This window comes from Anolis carolinensis, chromosome 2, assembly GCF_035594765.1.
Source record: "Anolis carolinensis isolate JA03-04 chromosome 2, rAnoCar3.1.pri, whole genome shotgun sequence".
In the NCBI taxonomy this organism is placed as follows: domain Eukaryota; kingdom Metazoa; phylum Chordata; class Lepidosauria; order Squamata; family Dactyloidae; genus Anolis; species Anolis carolinensis.
Window position 1 is genome coordinate 78,197,655 of NC_085842.1, and position 13,399 is coordinate 78,211,053.

The following is a 13,399-nucleotide window of genomic DNA, read 5'->3' on the forward strand; positions in this document are numbered from 1 at the left end:
TATAATTTATTTATTTATTTAGTATATTTATATACCGCCTTTCTTACCCCAGGGGGACTCAAGGCAGGTCCCCCCAAGGGGTACATATAAGGGTGATGTACCTGTCAAGCAGACATTTTGCTGAAGAGATCCATATGACAAATTTACCTGCTCTCCCTTAAAGCATTTGGTGTTCTGGACTGGTGCTTGGAAATGCCTGTTTGTTCTCTGCTTTTAAAAAATGACCTTGCTTCAGTTAATCCAAGATTTGTTTTAAATGATGCTAGTTTAATGATTGGGTCATAGTTTTACTTTTGTGTTGTTGTTCTTGAAGAATCTCTCTATAGCCTGAATGGACGTATTTCTTAATAATCAAAGAGCTGCAAATTACTGATGAAGTAGTATGTCAGATTATTTCATTGCACTTATATCTGAAAATGAACAGATAGGGAAACTTCTTTTTTCAGAACCCATTTCAGGTCTCATATTGGGGAAAAGGTGGGATATAAACCAAAATAACATGTTTTTCCTGAAATAGCAAGTGACATAGAGATGGTCCCATCTGTCAAATGTACAATTGGTAGTGATCAACACTCTATGATTGGATGCCAGCCACCTGCCATTGTGTTTATACAAGCACCTGTCTATCAGAGAATTCCTACGTTGCTTGTGTGGAAAATACTCTAGCCTGGAGAGCCACAGTGGGTTTTGCATTTAATTAGAATGAATGTGTGTGTGTGTGTGTGTGTTTTGTAGAGATTTTCAGATCACTCCTTTCCACATCAGGTAACATCACACTGAAATCATTTTACCTGTTGTTCAAGATTATTTCAGCTGTTGTTCAAACACTCACCTACATTGGCCTCTCCATCTGATAACATGATAGTCAGGGAGGCACTTCTTTCAGGTACAATTTTTAATTTATGGGCATTATTCAACATCTCAATTCCAGCCATTAAACCACCATTAAAATTTGTTACTGCAACAGAGAAACCATGACTTAATTTGTATTATGAAGGGTGCGAAGAAACAAACACTTGGTTGAATTTAGTTCAATAGAATATCTCCAGCACTAGTAACATCAATACTTGCTTAGTATTGATATTGGATGTAATGGGATCAGTCCCACATCAGTGGAAAATGATACATAATAGCAGTAACAGGACTGAACATATTACAGGAGGGATTGTGTATAGGCTTATTTTGTTTTTTCTTACTTTCTCGGGATGCATCTACACAATAGAATACTCAAGAGTTTGACACCACTTTAGTTGTCAAGGATCAATGCTATGGAATTGTGAGAGTTGTAGTTTGGTGAACTACAAGCATCACAGGGCAGAGAAAGCCCTTCTAAAAATATAGCACCCCAGGATTCAATAGCATTGAGCCATGGCAATTAAAGTGGTGTCAAATTGCATTCATTCTGCAGTGCAGATGCATCCTAAGTTGATTTCTGGATTAAAGGGCTTACTTTTTCCATTCTTGCATACGGGTCATCCAGTACCTTCTCAAACAATAGTTTTACTCAGCAGCTTAGTGGTTGCTACACAGAAATAGCTCTGCCCCAACTGCTACTGACTGGTCATTGGGTTGCACTAAGAAAGTTCCCTTGTCTGGCTTCCCTCTTCAGCACCCAGACCTCATTGTACATATGCTGGTGGAAATTCACCATCATCAAACCAGATCTCGCCCCATGATTTCTGCACATAAAAACTTAAAAATGTAAGGCAATAAAAAAGTAAATGTAAAAATATTTCTTCTTATATGCTCTGAAGAAATGCTTGCCAATTCATGTCTAGCACTTACGTCCACTCTCAGTAATATTTCCAATGAAATACTTTGCTTCTTGCACATTCTCAGGAGTAGCTTTAATTATGCCATCTTTCCATTTACGGACTTCGCTTTCAAACAGTATGATATTAAAATGATCGTCTTCCTTTAAATCTTCAACTATTTTTATCATTGCTTCCTTTGCCTTTAATAAAAGGTGAGTTTTTAAAAGTTAATATTTAGAAGTGCTTGTTTCCAGTGGCTCTTCTTTCACCCACCCATTCCAATACATTTTGGCTAACTGGCAGCTGTTTCTTCATTTTCTCTCCTGTTTCCCATAATTTGTTACTGTTGACGTTCTATCCAACCCAATCTCACCTTCTTCCCTGGTTGCTGTACTATCCTTCCTTATAGAATCATAGAATAGTAGAGTTGGAAGAGACCTCATGGGCCATCCAGTCCAACCCCCTGCCAAGAAGCATGTTTCTAACTCACATGTGCTTAACTTTTTTGTGGCAACATTTAGTCAGTTAGATAAAATATTTGCAATTCTGGTTGTGAAATTCTGGTTGTGATGGTGTAGCATCTATTGGGCTGTGGATTTTCACTCAAAGCCCAAATGTAATAGAACCACTTTTTATTGTTGTTGTGCAACTTCAAGTAATTTCTGACTTTTGGCAATCCTAAGGCAAAAAGCTAGAACAATTACTGTAGTCAAGGAAGAAAATGTCAAGGCAAGTTCACTGCTGAATATTAAGGAAACAAACAAAAATGACCACAGATGATTTACATCAATTTAATGTAGACAATGAAAATTAAATTGTCAAAGTTTTCCCATACCTGTGCTCAATCATCAATCAAAACGGAGATTGCCATTTAGAAATCAGAAGAAGACTAGCACTTGGAAAGGCAGCTATGAAGGAACTGGATAAGATCCTAAAGTCTAAATATACAGTGGGCCCTTGGTATCCACTGGAGTTTGCTTCCAGGATTCCCAGTGGATATCGAAATGTGTGAAGGTTTAAATTTAATTATATATAATGGTGTAGTAAAATTGTGGCCCTTTTATCAAAGTTCCACGAACACCGTGGATTTCTAAAAAGAGAAATGAATTGGTCTTAGAACAAATCAACATGGCCAAACTGATGAAACAAGGCTGTCATACTTTGGTCATATCATGAGAAGACATGACTCTGCAGAAAAGACAATAGCACTTGGTAAGATAGAAGGCAGTGGAAAAGAGGAAAACCCAATTTCAGATGAATATATTCTATTAAACCATACCCTTTAATCTGCAAAACCTAGTGTTGAAGATATTGTTGTGCACCTTCTGGAAATGTTTCAGTCATAGGGTTGCCATGAATCAAGACTGATCAAGAACAAAAGGCAAAACTATCACAGGTTTTTCTTGGCAAATTTTGTTCAGAGAGAAGGCCTTTGCCTTTTTATAAGGCTGAGAGAATATGACTTGCTCAAAGTCACCCAGTGGGTTTCCATGATGAGTGGGGATTTGAACCCTGCTATCTTCTCAAACGATGCTGGCACTATTTGTAACAGCCCAATATTATACTTGTCCTGTGTGCTACAATGCCATAATTTAGAAAAAGAAATCCGAAAGGGCATATATTTCAATGTTAGGTGTCAAGGACAGAACGCCACAAGATTCAAAGTAACAGAGTTTATTATATTACAGAACTCAAAAAATGCCCGTAAAACACAAGGGCCAGGCAGTTTTTGCCTTTAGGAGCAAAAAGGGGCAAAAGTAAATGTTCAAAAGATAAACCGGATTAAACCGGAGTTTAATCCGGGTAAAAACAAACTGCTTGCGTCAGCCTGGGTATAAACGAAACGAAAGCCAAGGAACAAAAGATACAAAGAATGCAACTAATTGGCAGCAGATTCCTCTCTGCTGCCAACACTGTGCTTAGAGTAACTTGCGTCGCTCCCCCACACACACAGCAGACAGGATCTCCAACACGAGTAAAACAGCCAAGGATTGTAGCAGTTGAGTAGACCAGTTCCGTTCCGTAGATCAAAGCCAGAAGCAGACGTTTGTAGTTTTTCCAAGTCCAAGAAGGGGGGAAGACAAGCCGTGGTCAGTTCAGTCCGAGTTCTCAAAGCAGGAGATGGCGTCCGTCAAGAAGACGACGGAGGGTCAAGCTAATAAGAGTAAGCACAGGTTTGCACAAACAAATGCCCACACAATCCCTCCCGCCGTCTGACCCTGGATTCCAATCAACTTACGTCACAGCACAGGAAAGCACACAAGTCTTCAGGGAAGCGTCCCACACACACACGGATCCCAAGCGTTTGCCCAGATTACCTTGCCCAACGCAATTTGCAATTGCTCCCAAGCCCCATTTTATGCCAGTTACAAATCTTCATCACTGTCAGCTGTCCTCCTTAACCCGGGCGTTTCCTCATCACTTTCCTCGTCAGAGCTGGAACACCTCTGACTACGCCCAACAGCATCTCCAGCTGTGGATCCCGTCCCATCCCTCCAGCTAAACCATGGGTCTAATCCTGAAGGTCCCCATTCATCTTCTGTCCCATCATGGCCAGTGGCACCCACTTCCTCCCTTACCCGAGTCCAATCCATCTCATCCTCCTCTGAGCTAACCAGCCCTTCCTCCATTCTCTCCGTAAACCCTTCGAAAGACTCCTCGTCAGATGGTGCTGCAAATATGTCTCGCAGTCTTTTTCTCTCTCGCTCCTCGAGAGTATCTGACTCTCGAGGAGTCTTACGCCCACGTCTGTCAGTAACAGAGCCATGAGGCTCAATCATAACACTATCCCCTCTCACAAAGGCCTCCTCCCCCGATGGCGGAGAAGTGGCAGTGATACCCTCCGCTATAGCACCACGACGACTAGAGGTATCAAGTTTCAACAGTGAACGATGAAAGACTGGATGGACCTTTAAACTAGACGGTAAACGCAAACGAAACGCAACAGAAGAAATCTTTTTAACGATAGGAAAGGGACCCAAATACCGAGGCGCAAACTTTCCCCCAGCCTGTTTAATATGTTTGGAAGATAACCACACCAAATCCCCTTCTTCCAACTCCTCCCCTGCCTGCCTGTGGCGGTCAGCCTGAGTCTTCTGCGTTGCCTTAGCTTCCAACAGTAAGCGACGGGCAACATCATGCAATGCAGCCATTTCCGAAGAGCGGTACACAGGGTCCGAAGAGACCACATTGGTCGACGGCGCCACACCTCCCCGTGGGTGAAAACCATAAGTTAGCTCAAATGGCGTATGCTGACTAGACGTGTGCACCGCATTGTTGTAAGCAAATTCCGCCACCGGTAACCACTTTACCCAAGCCGTGGGTTGATCTAAACAAAAACAACGCAGATACTGCTCTAAGAGCCCATTAACCCGTTCCGACTGTCCATCCGTTTGCGGATGGAAAGCTGAAGACACGTTTAACTTAGTCCCCAAACACTCATGGAAGTGTTTCCAAAAGCGTGACACAAATTGCGGAGCCCTATCTGAAATAATCACCTCGGGTGCTCCGTGCAAACGATAGATGTGCTTTGTAAATAGTAAGGCCAACGTAGGGGCCGCCGGAATGGTTGAACAAGGAATAAAATGAGCCAGTTTACTAAATAAATCCACCACCACCCAAATACAAGTATAACCCCCAGACTTAGGCAAATCTGAAATAAAATCCATGGAAATGATTTGCCATGGCCTCTCCGGAACAGGTAAAGACGATAACAACCCTCTAGGGCGCCCAACAGGCGTCTTACTCTGCTGACAAACGGCGCAGCTGTCACAAAAGCGCAGAATGTCTTGCCGCATCTTTGGCCACCAGTAGCTCCTGGTGATAAGCTGTACGGTCTTGAACCTGCCAAAGTGCCCAGCCATGGGTTCGTCATGGTGGGCTCTAATCACCTCCAACCTGAGGGTCCCTACTGGTACGTAAACCTGCCCCCTACGCACCAATACCCCGTCTTGATCCTGGAGATGCGGCAGTATGGTACGGTTACCTGCAGAGAGCAGCATCAGTTGCTCCTGAGTCCACACATCATCCTTCTGAGCCTCAAGGATCTGGTCATGTAACCCAAGCTCATTATCTACAACACACAGAGAGGCAGTAGGCAAGATGGTCTGACATACTACCTGCTCATTGGTCTTAAATTCCGGCTTGCGGGATAAAGCATCGGCCCGCAAGTTTGCCTTCCCCTCCACGAACTGCACCTTGAAGTTAAACCTGGAGAAAAACAAAGCCCAGCGGATTTGACGCTGGTTTAACTTCTTTGCTGTTTGCAAGTGCTCTAAGTTCTTGTGATCAGATCTGACCACGATCTGGTGCCGTGCCCCTTCAAGCCAGTGCCGCCACACCTCAAACGCCACCTTAATCGCCAACAACTCCTTCTCCCATATGGTATAGTTCTGCTCGAAGGGTGTTAGTTGCCGCGAGTAAAATCCACAGGGACGCAAGGTCCCTGAGGAATCCTTCTGAGACAATACAGCCCCCAACGCGTAGCTAGAAGCGTCCGCTTCTACCACGAACGGTCTGTCAACATCAGGATGGGTTAGTATGTTGTCCGATTGAAAACTAGACTTTAGTTGTAGAAACGCCTCGTGAGCTTCCCGCCCCCACACAAATGGCTGTTTCTTGCGCAGAAGCTGCGTCAAAGGTACCGTGAGCTTTGCAAAATTCGGAATAAACTCCCGGTAGTAATTAGCGAAACCCAAGAACCTTTGTACATCCTTCTTAGTCTTCAGCTCCTGCCATGAGTTGACGGCGTCAACCTTATGTGGGTCCATTTTAAGTTCCCTACCTGACACTACATGACCTAGGAACTCCACTTCAGGCACATGAAAGACGCACTTGGAAGCCTTGGCGAAAAGCCCATTAGCCCGCAGTCGGTGCAGAACCTGCTTGACATGTTGACGATGTTCTTTCTCGTCCTTAGAAAAAATCAAGATATCATCCAAATAAATCACTAAAAATTGGTCAATTAGGTCCCTGAACACATCGTTCATGAACCTCTGGAATACCGCAGGAGCATTACAAAGCCCAAAAGGCATGACTCGGAACTCGTGGCATCCGAAACACGTGTTAAATGCCGTCTTCCATTCATCCCCTTCCCGTATACGGATTAAGTTATAGGCCCCCCGCAGGTCAAGCTTGGTAAAGACCTTAGCCCCTTGCACCCTTGATAACAGTTCCGAGATTAAAGGGAGCGGGTACCTATCCCGAATGGTGTATTTGTTTAGGATCCGATAGTCACAGACCAGCCTAAGTTCCCCAGTCTTTTTGGCTACAAAGAATACTGGTGCCGCAGTTGGAGAACTAGATGGGCGAATAAACCCCTTGGCTAAATTTTCATCTAGAAACTCCCGCAAAGCTTGCCTTTCCGGTACAGTCAAGGCATACAGCCTCCCTGCTGGCAGTTTCGCACCTTCTGCCAACTTGATGGCGCAATCATATGGCCTGTGCGGTGGTAATTTGTCCGCTTCTCTTTTACAAAATACATCAGAGAACTCCCCATACTCAGCAGGCACTCCCTCCATATCAGAATGAGTAACATTTAGAGTGCAACAATCCTGCCTCTTTAAGATCACTTTACGTGTTGCCCAATCTACTTGTGGGTTTACTACAGCTAGCCAATCCATCCCCAGGATCACATCATATCTAGGCAAGCTCGTAATATCCCACACAAACGTTCCCGTTACTCCCTGCACCTCCCACGTTACTGCTGAGGTTTCATGGTTAACCACCCCAGTCTCCAGCAGTCTCCCATCTGCTCCTTCCACCCACACGTCGCATGCCTTGCGCACTCTAGGAATGCCATGCTTCTTAGCAAACTCAATATCTACATAGGAGACCGTAGCCCCTGAGTCCAGCAGTGCCAAAGTAGAAACAAGTTCCCTTCCCCCAACAGATAATGTAATGGGTACGAAAACATGCTTCCTCCCCTCAGTTGACTGCTTGAGGAGCCCTAGTGCGTTGGACTCACGTCGCACTAGGGCTGGCCTTTTCCCGAAAGCTGGGAAGGTTTCACATTACAATTTTTGGCAAAATGCCCAGCATTCCCACAGTACAAACACAAGCCCAGCTGCCTCCTACGGCTCTTTTCCTCTGTAGACAGCTTTTTAAAGACCCCAAGCTCCATGGGCTCTTCCCCCATCACCACAGGTGCCCTGGTTACATGCATGGGTGGCGCACACATTGCTTTTGAGTGTTTACGAGCCTCGAACCTTGCGTCTAAACGCAGCACCTTAGCTACTAAGGCGTCCCAGCTTTCAGCCGGCTCCAAGCGTGCTAATTCATCCTGGAGCATATCACTTAACCCGGCAGTAAATAAAAGCATGAATGCATTTTCCCCCCAATCCAGCTGGTGGCGATACAGGTTAAACTTATTTAAGTAATCCAAAACAGTCCCCTTTCCCTGTTTCAACCGATACAGAGCCCACCCAGCGTTCTCCGTGCGGAGAGGATCCCCAAAAGTATCAGTTAACAACTTTTTGAAATTATTCAAATTATCCTTGACTGGGTCATTTCCCAAAATTAAATTAGTGGCCCATTGTCCTGCGGGACCGGTCAACAAACTCAAAATAAAGGCCACCTTGCTAGTGTCTGTAGGAAAAGCATGAGCACTGAGCTGAGAAAAATAAAGCTCCACTTGTGCCAAAAAGGTTGGCAACTTGCACCTGGTTCCGTCAAAGCGTTCAGGAGTCAAAACATGTCCTTTCACAGCCTGAGCTGTTTGGCTAACGGTAAAAGCCGTTTGCAATTGGTCTACTTTGGCCCTTAACTCATCCATCGTCTTCCTGACGGGTTTATTGCTGCAATAAACTTTTTATGGGCGTTGGGCAATCTGTCAAGGACAGAACGCCACAAGATTCAAAGTAACAGAGTTTATTATATTACAGAACTCAAAAAATGCCCGTAAAACACAAGGGCCAGGCAGTTTTTGCCTTTAGGAGCAAAAAGGGGCAAAAGTAAATGTTCAAAAGATAAACCGGATTAAACCGGAGTTTAATCCGGGTAAAAACAAACTGCTTGCGTCAGCCTGGGTATAAACGAAACGAAAGCCAAGGAACAAAAGATACAAAGAATGCAACTAATTGGCAGCAGATTCCTCTCTGCTGCCAACACTGTGCTTAGAGTAACTTGCGTCGCTCCCCCACACACACAGCAGACAGGATCTCCAACACGAGTAAAACAGCCAAGGATTGTAGCAGTTGAGTAGACCAGTTCCGTTCCGTAGATCAAAGCCAGAAGCAGACGTTTGTAGTTTTTCCAAGTCCAAGAAGGGGGGAAGACAAGCCGTGGTCAGTTCAGTCCGAGTTCTCAAAGCAGGAGATGGCGTCCGTCAAGAAGACGACGGAGGGTCAAGCTAATAAGAGTAAGCACAGGTTTGCACAAACAAATGCCCACACAATCCCTCCCGCCGTCTGACCCTGGATTCCAATCAACTTACGTCACAGCACAGGAAAGCACACAAGTCTTCAGGGAAGCGTCCCACACACACACGGATCCCAAGCGTTTGCCCAGATTACCTTGCCCAACGCAATTTGCAATTGCTCCCAAGCCCCATTTTATGCCAGTTACAAATCTTCATCACTGTCAGCTGTCCTCCTTAACCCGGGCGTTTCCTCATCACTTTCCTCGTCAGAGCTGGAACACCTCTGACTACGCCCAACAGCATCTCCAGCTGTGGATCCCGTCCCATCCCTCCAGCTAAACCATGGGTCTAATCCTGAAGGTCCCCATTCATCTTCTGTCCCATCATGGCCAGTGGCACCCACTTCCTCCCTTACCCGAGTCCAATCCATCTCATCCTCCTCTGAGCTAACCAGCCCTTCCTCCATTCTCTCCGTAAACCCTTCGAAAGACTCCTCGTCAGATGGTGCTGCAAATATGTCTCGCAGTCTTTTTCTCTCTCGCTCCTCGAGAGTATCTGACTCTCGAGGAGTCTTACGCCCACGTCTGTCAGTAACAGAGCCATGAGGCTCAATCATAACATTAGGACTTTTGTAACTAATGCAAAATGACTCATGAATCATGGTACTCTTTGATTAGGACTGCAAGATTGTCATTTCAACATTGTAAATCTTCAAAATAAGCTCCTTTCTTATTCAGTTCTATCGCTAATAGAAAACCTAATTTTATTTTCTTGTACTTTCCTGTACTCATGTGCTGAATTGATCTGTTGGCAATGGACGATTACAGCCAGAGCCTGCCAATTTAAAAGCCGACTAAAGCCAAGGCCTACTCACAAATATACTCTCAGACAAGCTATGGGGCTTTTCCTCAGGTTTGTATTTTTATACCCATGGATTCTGCAATTGTTGATACATTTTAGTCAACAAATATAATAATTGGAATTCATTTTTGATCATTTGTATGGGGAGGGAATATCTGTTACTTTTATTTTCATCCACATTTGCATTTTGGAAAATCTTAGGTTTTCCATTAGCAATATAATTTAATCAGGGAGGAGCTGATTTTGAAGATTTACAATGAATGAATAAAACGAATACATTTGAAAGAAATCTATGCTGTAACTTTGTGCTTTGGACATGGATTATGGAAATCTAAAAGTTTAAACCATGTAAGCAGCATTCAAATACACAAACCCCTGAGAAAACTATGTTGCTGTTGTTGTTTACCTTCAAGTAATTTCTAACTTATGGTAACCCTAAGGTAAACCTATCACAGAGTTTTCTTGGCAAGATTTATTTGAAGAATGTTTGCCATTGATTCTGAGGCAGAGTGCATGTCTTGCCCAAAGTCATCCACTGGTTTTCATACATAAGCAGGGATTTGAACTCTGGTTTCCCAGTGACATAACGACTGGCTCTTTTTGTAGCAGTACAATATTATAATTTTCCTATGCACTACAAAGTCACTGGGAAAACTATACCATGTACTTTTAAGTATGTAGATCAGTCCTTAAAAGTTACAAATGGGTCATTTCTGCTGTGCAGCAATAATAAGTTACCTGACGTATTTTGGATCCCCACATGGAGCCACTGACATCTATTACGAAGGCAACATTCTTAGGTAAATGGGCAAGATTTTTTGGTGCAAAAAAGTGTACAAAGTATCCATTGACAATCTGAAAAACAAGGGTAAGATGTAGAAATATCATTGCAATGAGTGATTTTAATTGACGTGTTAATGTTTATTTTTAATGGCTTTGGATTTTAATGCATTTGTTTATTTATTGATATGTTTCCTTTGTAAAGCCGCCCAGAGTCCACATCGGGGTAAGAAAGGCAGGGTACGAGTCTGGTCAATAAAGAAGTAAATAATAAATGAGCCGTATGTCTGACTGACAAAAAGGTGGATTTACCTGTAAGTTACTAGGTATATCTCTGTTCACATCATATTTTATGAGAAAATCTCCTTGCAGCAGAGAGGTTGTGCAGTTGTCGCAGGTTCGCTGTTGATCAATAGTGGGACTGAATAACACATGGGCCTAAAAGAAGAATAAGCATACTCATCTTAGATTTCAGCAAAAACACAAAAATATAAGCCATGTAGAAGATGGGACTTAATTCAGAAAACCTCTTTCCCTTATTTAGGGCCCTTTCAGACAGGCTGAAAACACAGGACCTGTCTTGGTTTTATCTGAGGCATCCAAATGACATCTCAGGTGAAACTGAATTAATCTGGGGAACACTGAGTTTTCCCAGTTTTCTCTGGCTTAATAAAACACTGGGAAATATCCGGACCTTAAGCTAAAGTGAGGGCCCTGTGGGGATTGACTCCCGGGACTTCTTCCATGGTCCCGGGGATCAATTCCCACAGTGATCCTGGTTATTCGGGCTCTAAGAGCCTGAAAGAGTGGGATGGTGCCCACACCCTCCCAGCCCCTCCATTTCCTCCCCCCAAAACTTAACTGAGAGGCCTGCCAACAGCGTAGCCCCCTTCAGAGAGCTCTCCTGGCAGTCAAAAATGATGCGTCAGGTGCTGGAGGGTGAGCACCGCCAGCTCTGGCAGGCCCTTCAGTTAAGGGGGTTTTTTTGGGGGGGGGGGAAGGAATGGGGGGCTGGGGGCTGACTCCATTAATGTAGCCACTACACTGGGGAAATCCCAGGTTTGGGATGGATGGGGAGCCTTAATCCTGGGAGAAACTGGGTTTAAATAGCCCAGTTCCTCCCAGGATTAAGCCCTATCTTGAAGGGTCCTTACTGCTAATATTTTGGACAATTTACATTCAGATATACAGCTCCCCTTTAAGAATATCTAAGTCCTATAGTACCATTTTATGCTCAGTTTCCAGTGGAAGTTGACCACATTGTCATGCTAGAAGATCTAGAAATCCCTAGAGAGGTGTTATCTCATATACATACATACATCTTTATGTATAAATTTTAAAATATATTATTTGAGATTTATATAATACAATAGACAACAAACACAATAACAAGTTTTTTTATGTGTGATAGTTGTTTTTTATTTTATTTTATGGTGGTCTTATGCCCCTGACCCCAGCAAAAATAGAGAGCTGACTTGAGTGGAGACAGTCAGGTGAGAGAGAATTTAAAAGTAGAATTATTGCATTATAATAACTATTCTACAGCACTGGGGCCCTGGAAAATCTTGGCATTTGGAGATGAGTAAAAAACATAATATTACACTCCTGAGTGTAAATGAAATGTCTTCAAGCAACTAAGGGGAAAAGCCCAGCAGTTTTTCAGATTTTTAAAAACCAGTCACTCATGGAGTTTCAGACTGAGATAACTGTTCTTTACACCCCAGAACTTTAACTGTAACCTCTGGCTGGTCTTCTCTTACTCTTTTCTCGCTGCATCACCTTTCCACTTCTGCCTCCTCAAACAAATGCTGGAGATATTGGCTTGAATCCCACCAGTTAATCCAAACTAGTAGACCAATTGAATCAAATGTTGAAAAGTGAGTAAGTACATCTGCTTTATTTTGGACAATAATAATAATAATAATAAGATTTACACCAGTGATCCATTATTCCTAACATTAATTAGATAAGTGTTAAAAATAGTTTTATTTCCAGAGTTATCTGTACTGTAACTGTATAGCTTTGATGAAAGGCTAGTGACTCTGTTTTAATCCTTCACTTAGATTTTATATTGCAGTGAAGAATGGGTTGTAGAAACCATCACAACAGTTCATCACAACAGTGACTTGCTTAAACAAACTACTTGAACTTCTAGATACTCTGGCCTGCTTTCTAGCATACCAACAATACTTTCTAACTAGTCAGGGTTGTTCATTTTAAGACCTACCTTCTTTCCTGAGTAGGACTTTTGCACAAGTGGCAATAACTCATTATTGAGGAATGTTCCTTCCACTTCGAGATCACTGATGCCTTGAGGCTCAAAAATGTTTGCCTCAATCTGTAATGTTAATTGAAAGTGTACAATCATCAACAAGAACAAAACAACAAGTGAAACAGTAGAAAATGCATTTTTGAAGGGAAAAAAAGAATCACTGCCAGTGTCATGAATACATCTTGGAGGTATTCTTTTCAAGCTGCACCACATACCACTCAACAAACAGGACTTTGGGAGCAGAAACCAGGGAACTCATTCAGAAGTATGAGCAGGAAGGTCCTCAGAGACACATATTCTCAGGACCCTTCCAGACATATCAAATTCCTGAGAGGAATTGGGATATAAAATGTTTTGTGGTAGCAGTCCTCCCCC

General features: G+C 43.2%; 1 protein-coding gene across 1 annotated transcript in view; it reads right to left on the reverse strand.

Moving 5' to 3' along the window:
- Positions 1-13,399, reverse strand: part of LOC100553109 (inter-alpha-trypsin inhibitor heavy chain H3) — a 42,265-nt gene that overhangs the window by 13,748 nt on the left and 15,118 nt on the right. Inside the window, exons 7-11 of the mRNA XM_062970029.1 lie at positions 12,980-13,090; positions 11,065-11,190; positions 10,711-10,827; positions 1,786-1,954; positions 833-958 (exon numbers count right to left, since the gene is read on the reverse strand). Coding sequence (XP_062826099.1) covers positions 833-958; positions 1,786-1,954; positions 10,711-10,827; positions 11,065-11,190; positions 12,980-13,090 — 649 coding nt within the window. The remainder of the gene's footprint in view (positions 1-832; positions 959-1,785; positions 1,955-10,710; positions 10,828-11,064; positions 11,191-12,979; positions 13,091-13,399) is intronic.